This window comes from Trichomycterus rosablanca, chromosome 4 (genome assembly GCF_030014385.1).
Source record: "Trichomycterus rosablanca isolate fTriRos1 chromosome 4, fTriRos1.hap1, whole genome shotgun sequence".
NCBI classification, from domain to species: domain Eukaryota; kingdom Metazoa; phylum Chordata; class Actinopteri; order Siluriformes; family Trichomycteridae; genus Trichomycterus; species Trichomycterus rosablanca.
Genome location: NC_085991.1, coordinates 48,151,325 through 48,168,834, shown reverse-complemented (window position 1 = coordinate 48,168,834; position 17,510 = coordinate 48,151,325). Strand labels below are relative to the sequence as shown.

At 42.1% G+C, this 17,510-nt stretch overlaps 1 protein-coding gene across 1 annotated transcript in view; it reads left to right on the top strand.

Moving 5' to 3' along the window:
• si:ch211-241e1.3 (laminin subunit alpha-3) overlaps window positions 1–17,510 on the top strand; it is a 116,140-nt gene that overhangs the window by 38,561 nt on the left and 60,069 nt on the right. The window contains exons 13-25 of the mRNA XM_062994421.1: window positions 1,648–1,782; window positions 2,620–2,754; window positions 4,477–4,532; window positions 4,740–4,839; window positions 6,709–6,761; window positions 8,828–8,933; window positions 10,266–10,365; window positions 10,807–10,963; window positions 11,112–11,244; window positions 13,893–14,035; window positions 14,923–15,017; window positions 16,993–17,119; window positions 17,203–17,360. Of these exons, the coding sequence (XP_062850491.1) occupies window positions 1,648–1,782; window positions 2,620–2,754; window positions 4,477–4,532; window positions 4,740–4,839; window positions 6,709–6,761; window positions 8,828–8,933; window positions 10,266–10,365; window positions 10,807–10,963; window positions 11,112–11,244; window positions 13,893–14,035; window positions 14,923–15,017; window positions 16,993–17,119; window positions 17,203–17,360 (1,498 nt within the window). The remainder of the gene's footprint in view (window positions 1–1,647; window positions 1,783–2,619; window positions 2,755–4,476; window positions 4,533–4,739; window positions 4,840–6,708; window positions 6,762–8,827; window positions 8,934–10,265; window positions 10,366–10,806; window positions 10,964–11,111; window positions 11,245–13,892; window positions 14,036–14,922; window positions 15,018–16,992; window positions 17,120–17,202; window positions 17,361–17,510) is intronic.

The following is a 17,510-nucleotide window of genomic DNA, read 5'->3' as shown; positions in this document are numbered from 1 at the left end:
CTGTGGTGGTCCTGTGGGGGTTCTAACAATTGAAGAACAGGGTGAAAGGGGGCTAACAAAGCATGTAGAGAAACAGATGGACTACAGTCAGTAATTGTAGAACTACAAAGTGCTTCTATATGGTAAGTGGAGCTGATAAAATGGACAGTGAGTGTAGAAACAAGGAGGTGGTTTTAATGTTATGGCTGATCGGTGTATGTATTGAATGAAAATGACTTAGCTTTAAACCCCACGCATTAAAAGTGCTCAGAAATTCCTGGAGTGTTCCTGAGTACTCAGGGCTTATGTTTTTTTTCCTTTCTACCCATTGTTCTGGCTACAAACTGCTGCTGTTTGTTAAAAGTCCCTTGGCTTGAATGTGCCCATTTTAACCCTGCCTAGGGTACTTCCTGTGTAGGATTAAAGGAAATGGTGAGCTTTCATTTTTAGTGTAGTAGAGATTTGAACTCGAATCAGGTGGAACATCTACAAAGCCTCAAGACTCCTTTATTATACAGGTCAAGCATTCAGACCAGTGTATACGGTTAAACTGAAACCTTTCAATTCACTTCTTAGGAAAATGAAGACCATTTCACGCTTTAAAAACACACTATATGGCCATAAGTATGTGGACACCTGAACATGAGCTTGTTGGACGTCCCATTTCAAAACCAATGGGTATTAGTGCACTAGAGTTGTATTGTGTTTCACAGAACTTCAGTCATGTTAAACTGACTTTGAGAAACATAAATAATTACCACAGCTATGATACATAACGCTGAATGTGATAAACAGGTAATTTTTTTGCTAATTTTATGCTATTATGCATCTTCTCCCAGTTTAGCATAGACAGTTTGTCTTCTGCTGATGGAGACCCTGATCGCGTACACAGAGGGTATATTTTGCTCACTGTCCTCTTCGTAGTCTCCCGTACTTCGGTGGATTTGTGTGTGAGGCCAGTCTCACGTATGGAGAGTCACACACTGATCTCCACGTTCCCCCACTTCTGTACAGGCGCATCAGGCTACTAACCAGGGTTCTTACACAGCGTCAAAGACCCCGCCAGGCAGACTTTAGTGGCCAGTTTCATCTTCAGCAGGCACAGCCAATCATGCCCTCTAGGGAGGCGCCCAGTGGACCGGTGGCAGAGCTGAGATTCGAACTCGGAGAGTCACAAACAGGTCATTTTTATACATGTGGGACATCTACAAAGCCACTAGACTCCTTTATTGTAGGGGTCAAGCACTTGTTAGGAAAATGAGGAGCATTGTACAAAAGTATGTGGACACCTGAACATGAGCTTGTTGGACGTCCCATTTAATAAACAAATGGTATTAAAACAGAGTGACTTCTGTGTGATCTTTAGCTATGAGAACAGCCACTCCTCAGAGAAGACTTCTCACAAGACTATGATGTAGTAGATTTGTCTGTGGGAATTTGTGTCCATTCAGTCAAAACAGCATTTATTCCAAAGTTGTTCAGTGGGGTTGAGGTCAGGACTCTGTGCAGGACACTGGAGTTTCTTTAAATAGAGCTTTGCTTCATGTCTTTACAGAGCTTGTATTGTGCACAGGTGCACAGTCATGCTAGAACAGAAAAGGCCCTTCCCTAAACTAGGGAGACAATGCTGATGAGGCGGAATTACATTTGACTTTTGTTGTGTTGCAGCGTGTGATTGTGAACGTGACGGTACACTACCAGAGATCTGCAGCACGACCGGACGCTGTTTATGCCGTCCCGAGGTCACAGGAGAGCGATGTGACCGCTGCCGTCCAGGCTATTACTACTTTCCGTACTGTCAGGGTGAGGATTCAGAATTAAGTACATGCCTCATCAGTTCAGTATTAAACACTGGGGTGTATAAAACCTGGGTCCAAACCATCAATCACTCAAGGGCACAAGAAGGTCAAGAGAGATTTGAAGGACTTTCTGTAGCCTAGTGTTTTGTTTTGTTTTATGGAGAAATTTAATTGCTTTATTTTATAGAGAAAATAAACTGAACCTTCTGACAGAACTGCACCAAAATATGTAAATATAAAAATATTTCATTTATCTTGTGTGGTGGAGATGTTTTCTTTTGCCATGATCATATAGTGGGGACTTTATCGTATAGAGTATCTATTATTCTGAGTCTGAAGCACTGCTGGTGGTTACTGGAGCAGCACTGGTGCAGAACTAAGCACTAGAACTTAAAACGCTGAGAAAAAGGCGAGAACGAAGCGAGCCTCATGACAAAATAAAGCCTCTCACTCATGTAAACAGAGAGACGTGCGCCGGCTAGCGGACCTTTACTGAACTACGGGCATTCAGTTTTCCAGATTTTGTACATTAAATTAGAAATGTGTTGAATGGTGGTCCGTTAATTCGAGGTTCCACTGTACTTAATAAAAACAATGGCAATCTGGTCCCACTGTGGTTTACAAGATGTACCGTAAAGCCTTCTCATGGGGGCATACGTGTACAAGTTCATTTCATGTTTATGTGCCTTTTACAATTTGTGTACTTAATTTTTTTTTTTGGCTTGCAACCCACCCACGGGTCACGATCCAGTGTTTAAATAACCCTGCACTATGATATTAGTAATGATGTCGTAAGTGAAACATTATTTCAGTACTTACAGACATTTTCTGTTCTTTCCAGCGTGTCTGTGTTCACAGGAGGGCTCTCTTGATAGGTCATGTGATGAGACCGGTCAGTGTGTGTGTAACCCTGGTGTGACCGGACAGAAGTGTGACCGCTGTGTTGCACCAGACCAGGACTTTCCTCATTGCTCAGGTAACGTCTAGTTCACACTACATGATTTTTGCTCTGATTTTTGCTCAGAGGCAAATCAGCGTTCATTTGGGGCTCGAAAATTGGCTCTCCATCGCTGTGTGTAAATGAATGAATGAGTGAATGCCTGTATTGTCATTGTATATAAAATGCAACAAAATATTAACAAGAAACAAAAAACATATGCTGTCACATACACGGTGAAATACACACAACAATTAAGTTCTTAAATGTATAAAAAGTATATTATATATATATATATATACTGTATATATATATTTATATATATAAACAAAGTATATAAAAAAGTGTAGCAGTACAAATAACAGTATTATTGCACGATTTGTAGAGTTATTGCACTTCAGTTTTACAATGATTTTAAGGTGGGGGGGGGGGTTTGATTTATTTAATTCAACAATGGTACTTGGAAGAAAAAAACCTGTTCAACATCTTGATCCAAGTGGCTCGCAGAATCGAGAAAAATATCTAGCATGTTAAATATCTAGACCTGTCGGCGACTCAGAATCCTGTATTGTGAAAACTGTTGTGATCAGATTGTGACTGGCAGTGAGTGCGAAGTCGAGCTCCAGCCAATGAGAACGCAAGATACGGAGGGAGGGGAAACCCAGGGGAGGAGCTTATAAAAGTCAACAAGCATAAACGGCTACAGAAAAATATAGTTTCTATCAAAATACATAAGCACAAACACAAGCTTTAGAGTATTTGTGACCTTATCGTCCTTGCCAAACTGTAATACCAACAATGCATTGCAAAAATATGTACGAGGGATCTTCAAAAAGTTTCCACACTTTTATATTTTGGTTGGAAACAGTGAGGGTGGGAGGAGTAGTAATCGGTCGTGTCTGAGAGACGCTTAAAGTTCGGATTTAGCTCCATCTTATTTCCACCTTTAAGGGAAGAAGATTTTCATGTGATGATGATGTGAAAGCAGTGGTGCATCAGTTGTATTTTTTGCTGATGGCATTATAAAGTTGGTGTGACGCTGGAAAAATGCATCAGAAGGTGACTGTGTTGTTTGTTTATTTATTAGGACTTTAACGTCATGTTTTACACTTTGGTTACATTCATGACAGGAACGGTAGTTACTCATTACACAAGGTTCATCAGTTCACAAGGTTATATCAAACACAGTCATGGACAATTTGATATCTCTAATTCACCTCACTCGCACATTTTTGGACTGGGAGGAAACCGGAGCTCCCGCAGGAAACCCACACAGACATGGGGAGAACATGCAAACTCCACACAGAAAGGACCCAGACCGCTCCACCTGGGGATTGAACCCAGGACCTTCTTGCTGTGAGTCGACAGCGCTACCCACTGAGCCACCGTGCCGCCCAAAGAAGCTTTAAGGGGAAGAAGATTTTCATGTGATGATGATGTGAAAGCGGAGCATCAGTAGCTACACACTCAACCAAAAACTGACGGCATTAAAAAGTTGGAAAAAATGCATCGGAAAGTGACTGTGTAGAAATGTGATGTGATTTGTTTTTGAAATTCTTAATGAATAGTTTTAAAAAGTGCAGAAACTTTTTGAAGAACGCTTGTATTTATATCGAACAATCGCCTCATGCTGACGACCTTTTTCGTAAGGATAAAACCCATCTCACACATGGTATCATTAAACCTGTCGTCACACTCTGCAGAAATAGCATGAACGACCCTGTCTTAAAGAATGCTTTTTTTTTTTTTTACATTGTTTAGATTCCAGCGGCTGCAATCTAACAGGATCGGAGGTTGGCGTTAAAGATCCATTCACGGTACGTCACCCACACTTGGTTGTTGAGGCACGTTTGCCATGCTGCTGCAAAAATCTCAAGTGTTTTCAACATCTTGTGGAATCCATGCTGCAAAAATGCTGAAAAAAATGCAGGCAGTTTTAGTGTGATGTTCCTGATAAAACATCCAGTGAGTGTAAGTGTGAGCCTGTGATGTAAATTTGTTTATATTGAACTTTTGTGTTACAGGATTCTTGTACCTGCCAGACGATTGTAGACGGATCTGAGTGTGATCACTGCAAACCACTTTACTGGAATCCGGATCCTGGAAACCCAGAGGGTTGTGTTGGTAGGTCCCACTGTGCCATTTATTCATTAATTCACTGTCTGGTTTACCACCGTTTTATTCTGGTCAGGGTTGTGGTGGGTCTGATTCATTGGGCAAAAGGCAGGAAACATCATGGATGGGTTGCCAGTCCATCACAAGGCACACACACACACACACACACACATTCAGCTCACACGTAGCTCCAATTAACCTGACTGCATGTCTTTGGACTGTGGGAGGAAACCGGAGCTCCCGGAGAAAACTCCCGCGGACACGGGGAGAACATGCAAACTCCACACAGAAAGGACCCTGTCCATCCAGCCAGTAAATCAAACCTAGACCATTCCTGCTGTGAGGCGGCAGTGCCACCCACTGTGCCCCTTTCATTCATCTTAGTTGAATTGTGATTTTGTTTGACTCAAACCAGTTTTTTTTGTTCATCGTCTCCCAATAGGTTTTATTTTGTACTCAAATGAAGCAGAAAAGTAACAAACAGCTACAATTACAGTCTTGAGCGCTTTTGATTACAGGAAAGGAACTGGATGATCATTAGAAATGTTCATTGCATGAAACCACCTGTTGTTTTTGAGTAATAATAACAACAACAATAATAATAATAATAATAATAATATAATGATAATAATAATAATAATAATGAAATGATAACAATAATAATAATAACTATAATAAAAACAATAATAATATCAATAATATAATATTGATAATAATTATAATAATAATAATATTAATATAATGATAGTACTAATAATAACTACAATAATAATAATAATAATAATATTATTATAATGCTAATAAGAATAATAGTGGATATAATTGTGGATAAATTAGTGGTTCTAATAATAATAATATTAATATAATGATAATAAGAATAAAAATTATGGATATAATAGTGGTTATAATAATTATAATAATAATTATAATTATAATTTTTATAATAATAATAATTTTTATAATAATAATAATAACAATAATAATAATTATATTAATGTAATGACAATAATAATAATAGTGGATAAATTATTGGTTATAATAATAATTTTAATAATAATAATAAAAAAATTTTATAATTATAATAACAATAATAATAATTATATTAATACAATAATAATAATAATAGTGGATAAATTATTGGTTATAATAATAATAATAATTTTAATAATATTTGTTATAATAATATTAATAATAATAATAATAATAATAATAATAATAATAATCTGGGGCAGATGCAACACCTTTAATCATCATGTATACACGTGTACACTGCTGTTAAATTGTTTTTCTGTATATCCTATTCCATTTGGAAGCTGGGGTCAGAGCGCAGGGTCAGACCGAAAGGGTTGCTTAAGGGCCCAACAGTAGCTGGAATCCGAACCCACAACCTCTTCCCACTAGGGTCAAATCTATATATTATTAAGTCCTGGACTAGTAATTGAAAGGTTGCTGATTCAAGCCCCACGTATGCTAAGTTGCCACTGTTGGGCCCCTTGAACATGGCCCTTAAGCCTTAATTGCTTATATTGTATTCATCACAATTGTCAAGGTTTTTTTTTTTTGGGATAAAAGCACCTGCTAAATGCTAGAAATGTAAAATGTTAACGTTTGCACACAGAGTTTGCTGTTTTCAAGGTAAATAGTAAGAAGCACAAGGTAAAAGACATACTGTATCTTGATGAACCTGTATATATTTTGATTATGTTATTATATTTTGGTTGTGTTTGGAAATGTGCTGTCTTTAGGCTACTTTAGAGAAATGTTAAGTATGTTTTGAGAGTTGTATACACAAAACGTTTCTTTATTTCCATTGGGTGTGCAACAGTCGTAAACATGAAGTGATGTGATAACTGAGTTTGGTTTATTTTTGCTTTTCAGAGTGCATGTGTGATACTAGAGGGACTCTGAGCAGCGTGGGGGAATGTAGAGAGGTGCGTACATTTTTACTCTATAATAACCTTTTAAAAAAGACCCTGGTGTCACTGCATCACTGGTATTAAGTGGCCATTTCAAATTACACAAGCAGTTTGTACATTTATATAAAATATACTGTAAGTCATACACCTAAGCCACTTTAATAGAAACACTGTACTAATAGGGCTGTTGTAGCTCAGCACTTGATGTACAGGACTAGCAATCGGAAGGTCAATGGTTCAAGCCGCACATCGGCCAGGTTGGCACTGTTGGGCCCTTGAGCATGGCTCCTAACCCTCAATTGCTTTGATTGCTGCAATAACTTTGGATAAAAATGAAAATGCATACTGGGTAGGACCCTTTGTTGCTCTCATAACAGCCTCAGATCTTCCACAAGACGTCCCTTTGAGATTTTGCTCCATGTTGACATGATTGCTTTATGGAATTACTACAGATTCGTCAGCTGCTAGTTTATGCTGTGAATCTCTCATTCTTTCACACAACACAATGTCCTACTGGATTCCGATCCGGTGACCAGAGAGGCCATTAAATTACACTAACCTCATTGGTGTGTTCATGGAACCAGTTCAAAATGACCTGGGCTTTGGATATGTTGTATTATCATGCTGATTTTGCTATGTAAGGTAATCTGTGGCCTTAATTGGATGTGACTATACATTAGCCTATCCCCCACCCCCCGTGCCAAATTCTGTCTCTTCGGTCCTCATGATATGGACACTTTTCATTCACAGAACTGCTTTTTACTGGATGTTTTTCCCCTGCTTCATTCTGTGTAAACTCTAGTGCGGTTCCCAGGATGTCTGCAGTTTTGACAAACTCATCTAGCACCAATCCGATGTTTAATCTAAAGCAAACATGTCAAACTCAAGGCCCGCGGTCCACTTCCGGCCCGAAACAGCTAGCATGCCAAGACCTGCAAGGCCTGCTGCATCTTTCTCCTCTGACTAGTATTTAGAAGGTTGCCGGTTCAAGCCCCTCCACCACCAAGCCAAGGTGCCACTGTTGGGCCCCTAAACAAGGCTCTCTATATATATATTTTTTCTCCCATTTTCTCCCAATGTTATGTAGTCAATTTGTCTTCCGCTGCTGGGGGATCCCTGATTTTTTGCAGTTGAGGAGGGTATACTGCTGCTCACGCCTCCGACGACCCATGCACAGCCCTTAATGGAACCCTTTTCCACCCATGCACTCTGCACAGGCGCCTCTATCCACCAATCAGGGTCCTTACACAGGAGGACCCCACCCACATATTCAGGTTATCCCTCCCTGCAGGCACAGCCAATTATGTCTGCTAGATGGGTCCAGTTTCCAAGGAGTTCAGAATCTCGGCGCTGGTGTGCTAGCAGAAGATTTTCTTCCCTTTTTCTCACATCCAATTGCCCGATTGCGTCCACTAATGCCGACCCCCGCTCTGATTTGAGGAGAACAAAGCGAACCCACGCCCCCTCCGACACGTGGGCAGCAGCCGTATGCATTTTGTCACCCACACTAGGCGAGTGCATATATGCGGATCGGCCTTGTGTACGGAGAGACACACCCTGATCCACACTCTTTTCCCGCCTCTGTGCAGGCGCCATCAGTCAGCCAGCAGAGGTTGTAGTGCATCAGTTACAAGGAGTCCCTATCCGGCTTAATACCCCACCCCCAGTGGCGGCTCCTGCCAAATCTCTCAGGGGGGGCAATTGTTGCGTTGATGGCCGAGGTGACCCGTTCAATGGGTAAATTAAAGCTTAAATAATTAACATCTTAAGTCATCTGTCAGTTTGCCCTCACAAATAACATTGAACATGGAGAGAGAGCAGCTTTACCATTAATCATAAAATTAAGTAAAGTCTTCACACTAACAATTTAATTCAGTCTTCATCAGATAATAAAAATTCTAAATATTCAAAATCCCAGCTCCGGTGTGCCGCCGTGCCGTGTGCCCAGGTGATCTGAAAAGTAACTGTTTCTAATAAAGTGGCCAGCGAGTGCATATCCTGATAACATGTCTCATATTGAATCAGAATCATCAGTGTTGATTGGCCTGCCCTGGCGTCCTCTCTCTCTCTCTGTGTTTCAGGAAAGCGGTGAATGTTTCTGCAAGCCCAACGCTTGCAGCCACGCCTGCGATACATGCAAGGACGGCTATTTCCTCCTCCAGGAGAGGAACTATTTTGGTTGCCAGGGTGAGTGACCGGGGAAAGCATTAATCAGTAATGATGAATCAACCCAGAGAAAACATTCACACCCTACCGCCCTTCTCACGCTGCTGCTCGGGCAGGTTACTGCTGGACTGGATATGAGTATGTGGAACATTTCTTGGCTGAAAGTATGTGGACGCCCCTCATAATTATAGAGTTCAAGTGTTCCGGCCACACCAATTGCTAGCGGGCATATAAATCGATTGTCTTCATAGATTACATGCTTAGAACATTGTGAAAACAGTTTGGGGACGTTGTAGCCTAGTGGTTAAGTGGTTAACGCTGCTGGTTCAAGCCCCACCACTGCCAGGTTACCACTGTTGGACCCTTGAGCAAGGCCCTTAACCCTCTATTGCTCAGACTGTATACTGTCACAGTACTGTAAGTCACTTTGGATAAAGGTGTCTACTAAATGCCGAAAATGCAAATGGGACGTCCACCAATTTAGGACGAACAGTAACGTCTGATGCGAGCCATGCCTCCTCATTCAAGAATCAGTGCCTGAGCTCATGCCTTGGGCTAGCCGGATGCCCTTTCCTGACAAAACCCTCCTTATTTATCCTGGCTTACAAGAAAAGACAGTCAAGAGCTGATTGAATGTGTGTGTGTGTGTGTGTGTGTGTGTGTAGCTCAGCAGTTTGGGTACTGGACTAGTAATCAGAAGGTTGCTGGTTCAAGCCCCACCATCACCAAGTTGCCACTCTTGGGCCCTGAGCAAGGCCCTTAACCCTCAGTTGCTCAAACTGTATTTAGTCATAATTGTAAATGCCGCAAATGTAAATGTAATCCAAGCTTGTTTGGAAGCTTGGGTCAGAGCGTAGGGGCTAAGGGCCATGTTTAAGGGGCCCAACAGTGGCTGCATGGCAGACAGAAACAGGATAGCTTAAAGCTCTACCCACTAGGGTACCACTGTCCTAGTCCCACTGTTCCAGGCTTGGCTGTTTGATTCGACCTCCCGCCCTCTCAGGCAAAGACAATCATGTCTGTGTGGATACCCGGCTGGCCGACAGCTCCACGAGGTTAGCGGTAGTGGTTATTGGTGCCAATCTGGTACCACTGGGTTCTACAAGATGTAACATAAAGCTTCCACAAGGGGGCGTTCTTGTACAAGTTCATTTTTTATGTGCCTGTTAAAATTTGTTTATTTAATAGTTATTAGTCTTTTTTAAGGGTTTGAGCCCTGGGCTAGATTATTTACCACTGTGCCACCTGAGTGCCTCACATACGTTTACCTTCCCAGTCACCTGACCTGCACTGTGTATGTTAAACTGTAAATAATGATGCCAATAATGAATGTAATCTTCTGCTCTTCGAAAGGCTGTCAGTGTGACGTGGGTGGGGCCATAGGGCGTGGCTGTGAGGAGCAGACAGGGCAGTGCCAGTGCAGGAAACACATGCGTGGCCGTACGTGCTCCGAGTAAGTACTGTACCTTACTTATCAGATATAAACGTTACTCAATCATAGACTGTGTGATGATAACGGTTATACATTGACCAGCCTCCCAACACACCCGACTATTACAGTTTTTAAATATATAAATATATATATTTTTGTTTGTTTTTATTTTATCTGATTTTGTTTGAATGATTGTTGAGTCAGTTTGAGTCAGTTTAGTTCTGGAGATAAAGAAACGCACTGATTGGTTGATTGATGCCCTGTGAAGGAATGTAACCCTGGTCAGGTTAAATTCTTGCCCTATATGTTTCAAAAATAGGCTTTGGACCCACCCAACCCTGACCAATATGATAAAATGACAAAAACGATTGAAGGCTCCCAATAGTCAGTGTATAGGGAGTTTGTTTTGTGTTGTTTAGTGTGAGTCAACCACTTTATCTTTCCGCTCTGTTTGTGATTTAGACCCGAACCAAACTTCTACCTCCCGGACCTTCATCATTTAAAGTTTGAGGCGGAGGACGGCGTCCTGCCCAACTCCAGGCCTGTGCGTTTCGGGTACGACCCAGAAGAGTTCCCGCACTTCAGTTGGAGGGGGTACGCCGTGCTCTCTCCGGCTCAGGTAACGTTTTACATCTGTCTGTTTTCACATTCTCACTGGCCACTTTATTAGGTACACCTGCCCATTTGCTCAGTCATGTCATTTTCAGTTTGCCAGTGAGTGAGTGACCACTGCATATTGTCCTGCATTGTTTTCTGTCTCTCTTCAGAATGAAGTGTGTGTAAGCGTGCATGCTAACGGGATCCAGCGGCCGCTCTTCCACATGCTGCTGCGCTACTCCAACCCCAGCGGAGCCGGTGTGAGCGGCCGAGTCTGCGTCTCCCGCACCCGCGGACTGTCAGGTACCCTCATCAGTGTTTGTCTTTCTGTATCTGTTTGAATTTGTCTTCATAATGATCTGTTTTTATTTTTAACTGTCTGTCTGTCTGTGTGTATTTCTGTCTGTCTGACATGCATTCTGTCCCTGAATTTTGCATCTGTCTGTCTGTCTGTGTCTGACATACACGCTGTCTTATTAATACTCATGTCTTTCTGTCTGTTTGCGTCTGACCTGTACATTGTCTGCTGAACATTACATCTGTCTATCTATATGTCCACCCATCTGTCTGACATATACATTTCATCTGTCTGTCCACCTGTCTATCTATCTGTCTGCACATCTGTCTGTCCATCTGTCTGTCCACCTCTCTATCTATGTCCATCTGTGTGTCTGACATATACACTGTCTCCCTAACACTTTATCTGTCTCTTTATTTCCAGCCTCATGTATCTCTGTCTGTCTGTCTGACATGCATTCTGTCCCTGAATTTTACATCTGTCTGCCTGTCTGTCTATCTGTTTGTCCGTCTGTGTATCTGACATACATGCTATATGTCTCCATCACACATCATCTGTCTGTCTTGCTTGCTTTCCAGCCTCATGTCTCTTTGTCTGTTTGTCTGTCTGATTTGTACATTCAGTGTCCTGAAAATTATACCTGTCTGTCCATCTGTCTCTCCACCTGTCTGTCTATGTGTATGTCCACCCGTCTGCCTAACATATACATTTTGTCCCTCAAGCATTACATCTGTCTGTCCATTTGTCTATCTGTTTGTCTGTCTGTCTGTCTGTGTCTGACATACACGCTATGTCTCTCTAACACTATCTGTCTGTCTTGTCTTTCTTTCTAGCTTCATGTCTCTCTGTCTATTTGTCTGTCTGACATATACATTTTGTCTCCCGAGCATTACATCTGTCTGTCCATCTGTCTCTCCTTCTGTCTCTCTATCTGTATGTCCACTCGTCTGCCTGACATATACAGTTCATCTGTCTGTCCAGCTGTCTATCTGTCTGTCCATCTGTGTCTTACATTTACACTGTCTCCCTAACACATCGTCTTTCTATCTGTCTGTCTGTGAGGCAGATATACAGGAGTCATTTTTTACTACTTGCTCACTATTTGACCAATAATTTGTTGTTTATTAAAAGTAATTTTTATTTAAACCTGTCTGCTTGGTAGTATTTAAGCGAGTTCTTGACTGTCTTTCGTGCACTTGACACTTTAGTACAGTCCAAACTTTCCAAAACCAGTTCTGACATGTAGTTCAGGTCATTGTTCAGCTGGAGCGGCCACTATTTCAGATTTATTGTTTTACTTGACCACAAACCCTCCTGTTAAAGACTTTCTTTGTCTGTGTGTTCAGCAACATACTTAGCAAACAAGAAAGCTTCAATGATCCACATTTGGAGCTTCTTTCTCACACAGCAGCCTCTAAACCAGTGGGGTGTCCAAACTTTTCTTGTTTGGGGCCAGATAGAGGAAAAGATATGTAAACACGGGGCCACAGACCCTTTTGTAATTAAACAAATAAAATATAACAGAGCTGCCTGATTACTAACTATTCCACTTTTTTTTTTATACAAGTGTCGTGTAAACTAAGATTTTGCCAATTTTGCTCACCAGTTTATAATCCCAATGGAAAAATTATTATACTTATTTAAATTAAACATACCCGCTCAGGTGGCACAGTGGTAAAATACACTAGAACACCAGAGCTGGGATTTGAATACATCGTATCGAACCTCAGCTCTGCCATCCGGCTGGGCTGGGAGGCTACATGAACAACGTTTGGCTGTCGTTCATACAGGGTGGGAGCCGGATAGGGACCTCATAACTGATGCAATTGCGACCTCTGCTGGCTGATTGATGGCGTCTGCACAGAGTTGGGGAATAATGCTGATCAGGGTGTGTCTCTCCATACACAAGGCTGATCGCATATGAACTCGCCTCGTGCAGGTGAAAAGATGCAGTCGTGTATATTCACTTTCCCTGCACGCCATAAATCTTCTGCATTTACTGTCTAGTTTTTGTTTCTTTTGGAGCTGCCACGTTTATCCAAAAACTCAGGAACATTAATATAGGTGTAACGTTAATGTTTTGGGGGAGTTTTAGGTTTGATTTATGTGATAGCGACACCCAGAGTTCTTTTAAACTGCTTAATACCGGGACAATTTCTATTACTTAAATACCTGGCCCTGCTCTAAGCCCATAGAAAGATTGGTTGAACTTGGACAGTGACACTCCTGTTCCTGTGGCTTGTAAAATATTTGGAGCAACAGTTCAGGGAAGGACCCTCCCTGCTCTATAAAGACCTGAAGAAAAGCTCGGCTTGAAGCCCTACAATGGGCACAAATTCCCACAGACATACTTAAAAGTCTTGTAAGAAGCCTTTTCAGAAGAGTGGATGTTGTTCTACCTGCAGAGATCACATAGAGGTCACTGTGTTTAAATAGCATTTGTTTATGTTTATGGGCACAGAGACTTTACATTCATTATTCAGAAGTTAGGAGACCATGATACTAGATTTAATTCATGTTATAAAGTTTATATATTTAGATTAATATGACATGTGTCTCCAATAGAGTTACAAGTTAGATTGCACTAACAATTACACATTTTAATGTCTACACTTTAGGTGCTATACGGTAATAGTTTTCTCTTTTCCTGCAGGGTCTAGAGAAAGTAAAGAGGTGGTGTTTCCTCCTAGCCCTTCACCTTCTTTCCTCACTGTTCCCGGAGACGGATTCGCCCAGCCTTACATGTTCAGCCCCGGAAAATGGACTGTGTGTGTGCAAGCTGAGGGTGTGCTGCTGGTTAGTTCTGCACTGGCACTACAAGTGTACACGTCAAGTCAAGTCAAATGTATCTCTATAGTGCTTTTTATAATAAACTTTGTCTCAAAGCAACTTTACAGAATCCAGGACCAACAGACCAAAAACCCCTATTGAGCAAGCCGAGGGTGACAGTGGCAAGGAAAAATGACAGGAAGAAACCTTGAGAGGAACCAGACTCAGACTGGAGAATATTTTAAATAAATAGGATTTACACAAATCATACAAACACAAAATTAAATTGAACTGAAAGTTATAACTATCAAAAATAATAATAATAATAATTGGAGTTCTTCATTGTTCAGTCCAGTCTGTGATAAAGTCCGTTGTAAGTTCTGGACATTTTTGGTGCAAACACGCCAGGTGTCCATCCCCTCTAGTAGGAGCAGCATTGTTGGCACTGCGGTCCCAACTTGCAGTCTTTAACCTCGAGAGGGTGAACAGGTTTCCGTCAGAACCACCTCGTTAGGAGTAAAATGTCAGTTTTACAGAGAGTAGCTTTAGACTCCGGCACCCCTAATTATTACAGCATAACTAAAAGGGAGAGCGAGCAGGTACACGTGTTTACCTATTTCAGATAATTGTCTATAATATACTTAAAAGTGTTTAAACACCATAAACTGTAATTAGTAAGAACAGCAAACTTTATGTCTGGCAGAAAAACAGGCACTGTGTATCACCTGGCTAATACCATATGTACAGTGAAACATGGTGGTGGCAGCATCATGCTATGGAAAGTGCTTTTTAATTTCCAAAAATAAGCGGAACAACTGGACCTTTCTTTATTCCCAATGACAGTGTGTAACTTTTTTGTTGTTAAAGCATTTTTATTTAAAAGTGTGCAGTTTAAAGTGTGTGATCTCTGACAGGACTACATCGTGCTGCTGCCCAGTGCGTACTACGAAGCTACAATTCTGCGAGAGGAAATCACAGATCCATGTACCTACCACACCAAGAGCGGCAAGTGAGTGTACAGTGCTGCAATATCTGCAATTTCTATTTCTGCAGTTTGTACAAGTTAAACTGAATACAATATAAATAGTTACTTCCGGTCACTTAATCATCAGTCTTATTTTTCAAATCAGGATACACTACATCATAGTGTGAAAAGCAGCATTAGTGTACTACATAAGTGACAGACTGAGTATCAGGTTTCTTTCAGAAACACAGTTTGGTCAATTTTAATTTTCCCTGGTTGCGAGTGAGTGAGTAATTGGTTAAGTAAGTGTGTGGATGAGTGTGGGTGAGTGAGTGTATGAGTTAATGGATCAGTGTGTGGACGAGTAAATAAATGAGTGAGTGGTTGAGTAATTTGGTGAGTGGATTGTTGGGTGGATAGGTGTGTGGATGAATTAGTGGATAAGTGTAGGTGACTGGGTGGATGAGTTAGTGTGTGGATGAGTGGGTGAGTGTATGAGTAGTTTTTTGAGTGATTTGGTGAGTGGATTGTTGGGTGAATAGGTGTGTGGATGACTGGGTGAGTGTGGATGAATTAGTGGATAAGTGTGGGTGACTGAGTGGGTGGACGAGTAAATGAATGAGTGAGTGGTTGAGTAATTTGGTGAGTGGATGTGTGTGGATGAATGTGTGGATGAGCTAATGGATGTTTGTGGATGATTGGGTGAGTGGATGAGTAATTTGGTGAGTGGACTGTTCGGTGGTTAAGTGTGTGGATGACTGGGTGAGAGAGGATAAATGTGTGGATGAGTTAGTGGATGAGTGGGTGAGTGAGGGAGTGGATGAGTGTGTGGACGAGTAAGTTAGTGAGAGGTTAAGTGATTTGGTGAGTGGATTGTTGGGTGGATAAGTGTGTGGAAGACTGTGTGTGCGGATGCATGCGTGAATGAGTGAGTGAGTGAGCGAGTGAGTGGGTGAGTGAGTGTGGGTGAGTGAGTGGGTAAGTGTGGATGAGTGACTGGGTGGATGTGTGTGGATGAGTGTGCATAACTGGGTGAGTGAGTGGGTGAGTGTGTGGATGAGTGACTGGGTGGATGTGTGTGGATGAGTGGGTGAGTGAATGAGTGACTGGGTGGATGTGTGTGGATGAGTGTGCATAACTGGGTGAGTGAGTGGGTGAGTGTGTGGATGAGTGACTGGGTGGATGTGTGTGGATGAGTGGGTGAGTGAATGAGTGACTGGGTGGATGTGTGTGGATGAGTGTGCGTAAGTGGGTAAGTGAGTGGGTGAGTGTGTGGATGAGTGACTGGGTGGATGTGTGTGGATGAGTGGGTGAGTGAATGAGTGACTGGGTGGATGTGTGTGGATGAGTGTGCATAAGTGGGTAAGTGAGTGGGTGAGTGTGTGGATGAGTGACTGGGTGGATGTGTGTGGATGAGTGGGTGAGTGAATGAGTGACTGGGTGGATGTGTGTGGATGAGTGTGCATAAGTGGGTAAGTGAGTGGGTGAGTGTGTGGATGAGTGACTGGGTGGATGTGTGTGGATGAGTGGGTAAGTGTGCATAAATGGGTGAGTGAGTGGGTGAGTGTGTGGATGAGTGACTGGGTGGATGTGTGTGGATGAGTGGGTAAGTGTGCATAAATGGGTGAGTGAGTGGGTGAGTATGTGGACGAGTAAATGAATGAGTGAGAGGTTGAGTAATTTGGTGAGTGGATGTGTGTGGATAAATGCATGGGTGAGTTAGTGGATGTGTACTGGATGAGTGGATGAGTGGATGAGTTAGTGGATGTTTATGAATGAGTGGGTGGGTAAGTGGGTAGGTGAGTGATGCTCTGTGATTGGTCCCCGGTTCAGGGTGAATTTTCATCTTGTTTTTAATGTTTCCACGTGGTGGTGAAATAAAAAACTCTATGAATAAATGAACTGGACGATGAGGTCAGATGAATCCATGTTCTGGTATTTTGTTCGGTCAGTTTGGTCAGTCTGGAACCAGAACAGTCTGATCTTATCCACGTCTATTATTGCTTTGTGCCCCCTACAGCTGTCTGCTTTACAAACACGTGCCGATGGAGGGGTTTCAGTCGGTGCTGGCATCCCAGGGTGAAGGTGGACGCCTACAGCAGCCCACGGCTGACCACCCGGAGCTGGTGTCCGTCGACAGCCGAGAGGTGGGTGGATAATATATTGATTTATATATTTTTAATATGTATAAAATGTACTTTTAAATGAACTCTCCTGTGTCTACGTCCAGCTGAGGCTCATGCTGCACGTTCCTGAGTCTGGATCACATGTTCTGGTACTGGAGTACGCCAGCGAGGTGGACGCCATCCAAAGCGTAGATGTGTCCATTGGTGGACAACCACAGGACCAGGTTCGAACCAGGACCAGCATTTACAGCTGTGCTTACAGGTGCGGGCGGTTTCCTTAGAATTCACTAATAATTCACCGACGATACTACTGTTAACGACACTAAAGATAACCATAAAGGTGCTCCTAAAAAAGTGGACATACAGTAAACATGACTGACCAGCTACATTACCTGACGGTCCAGTACAATAG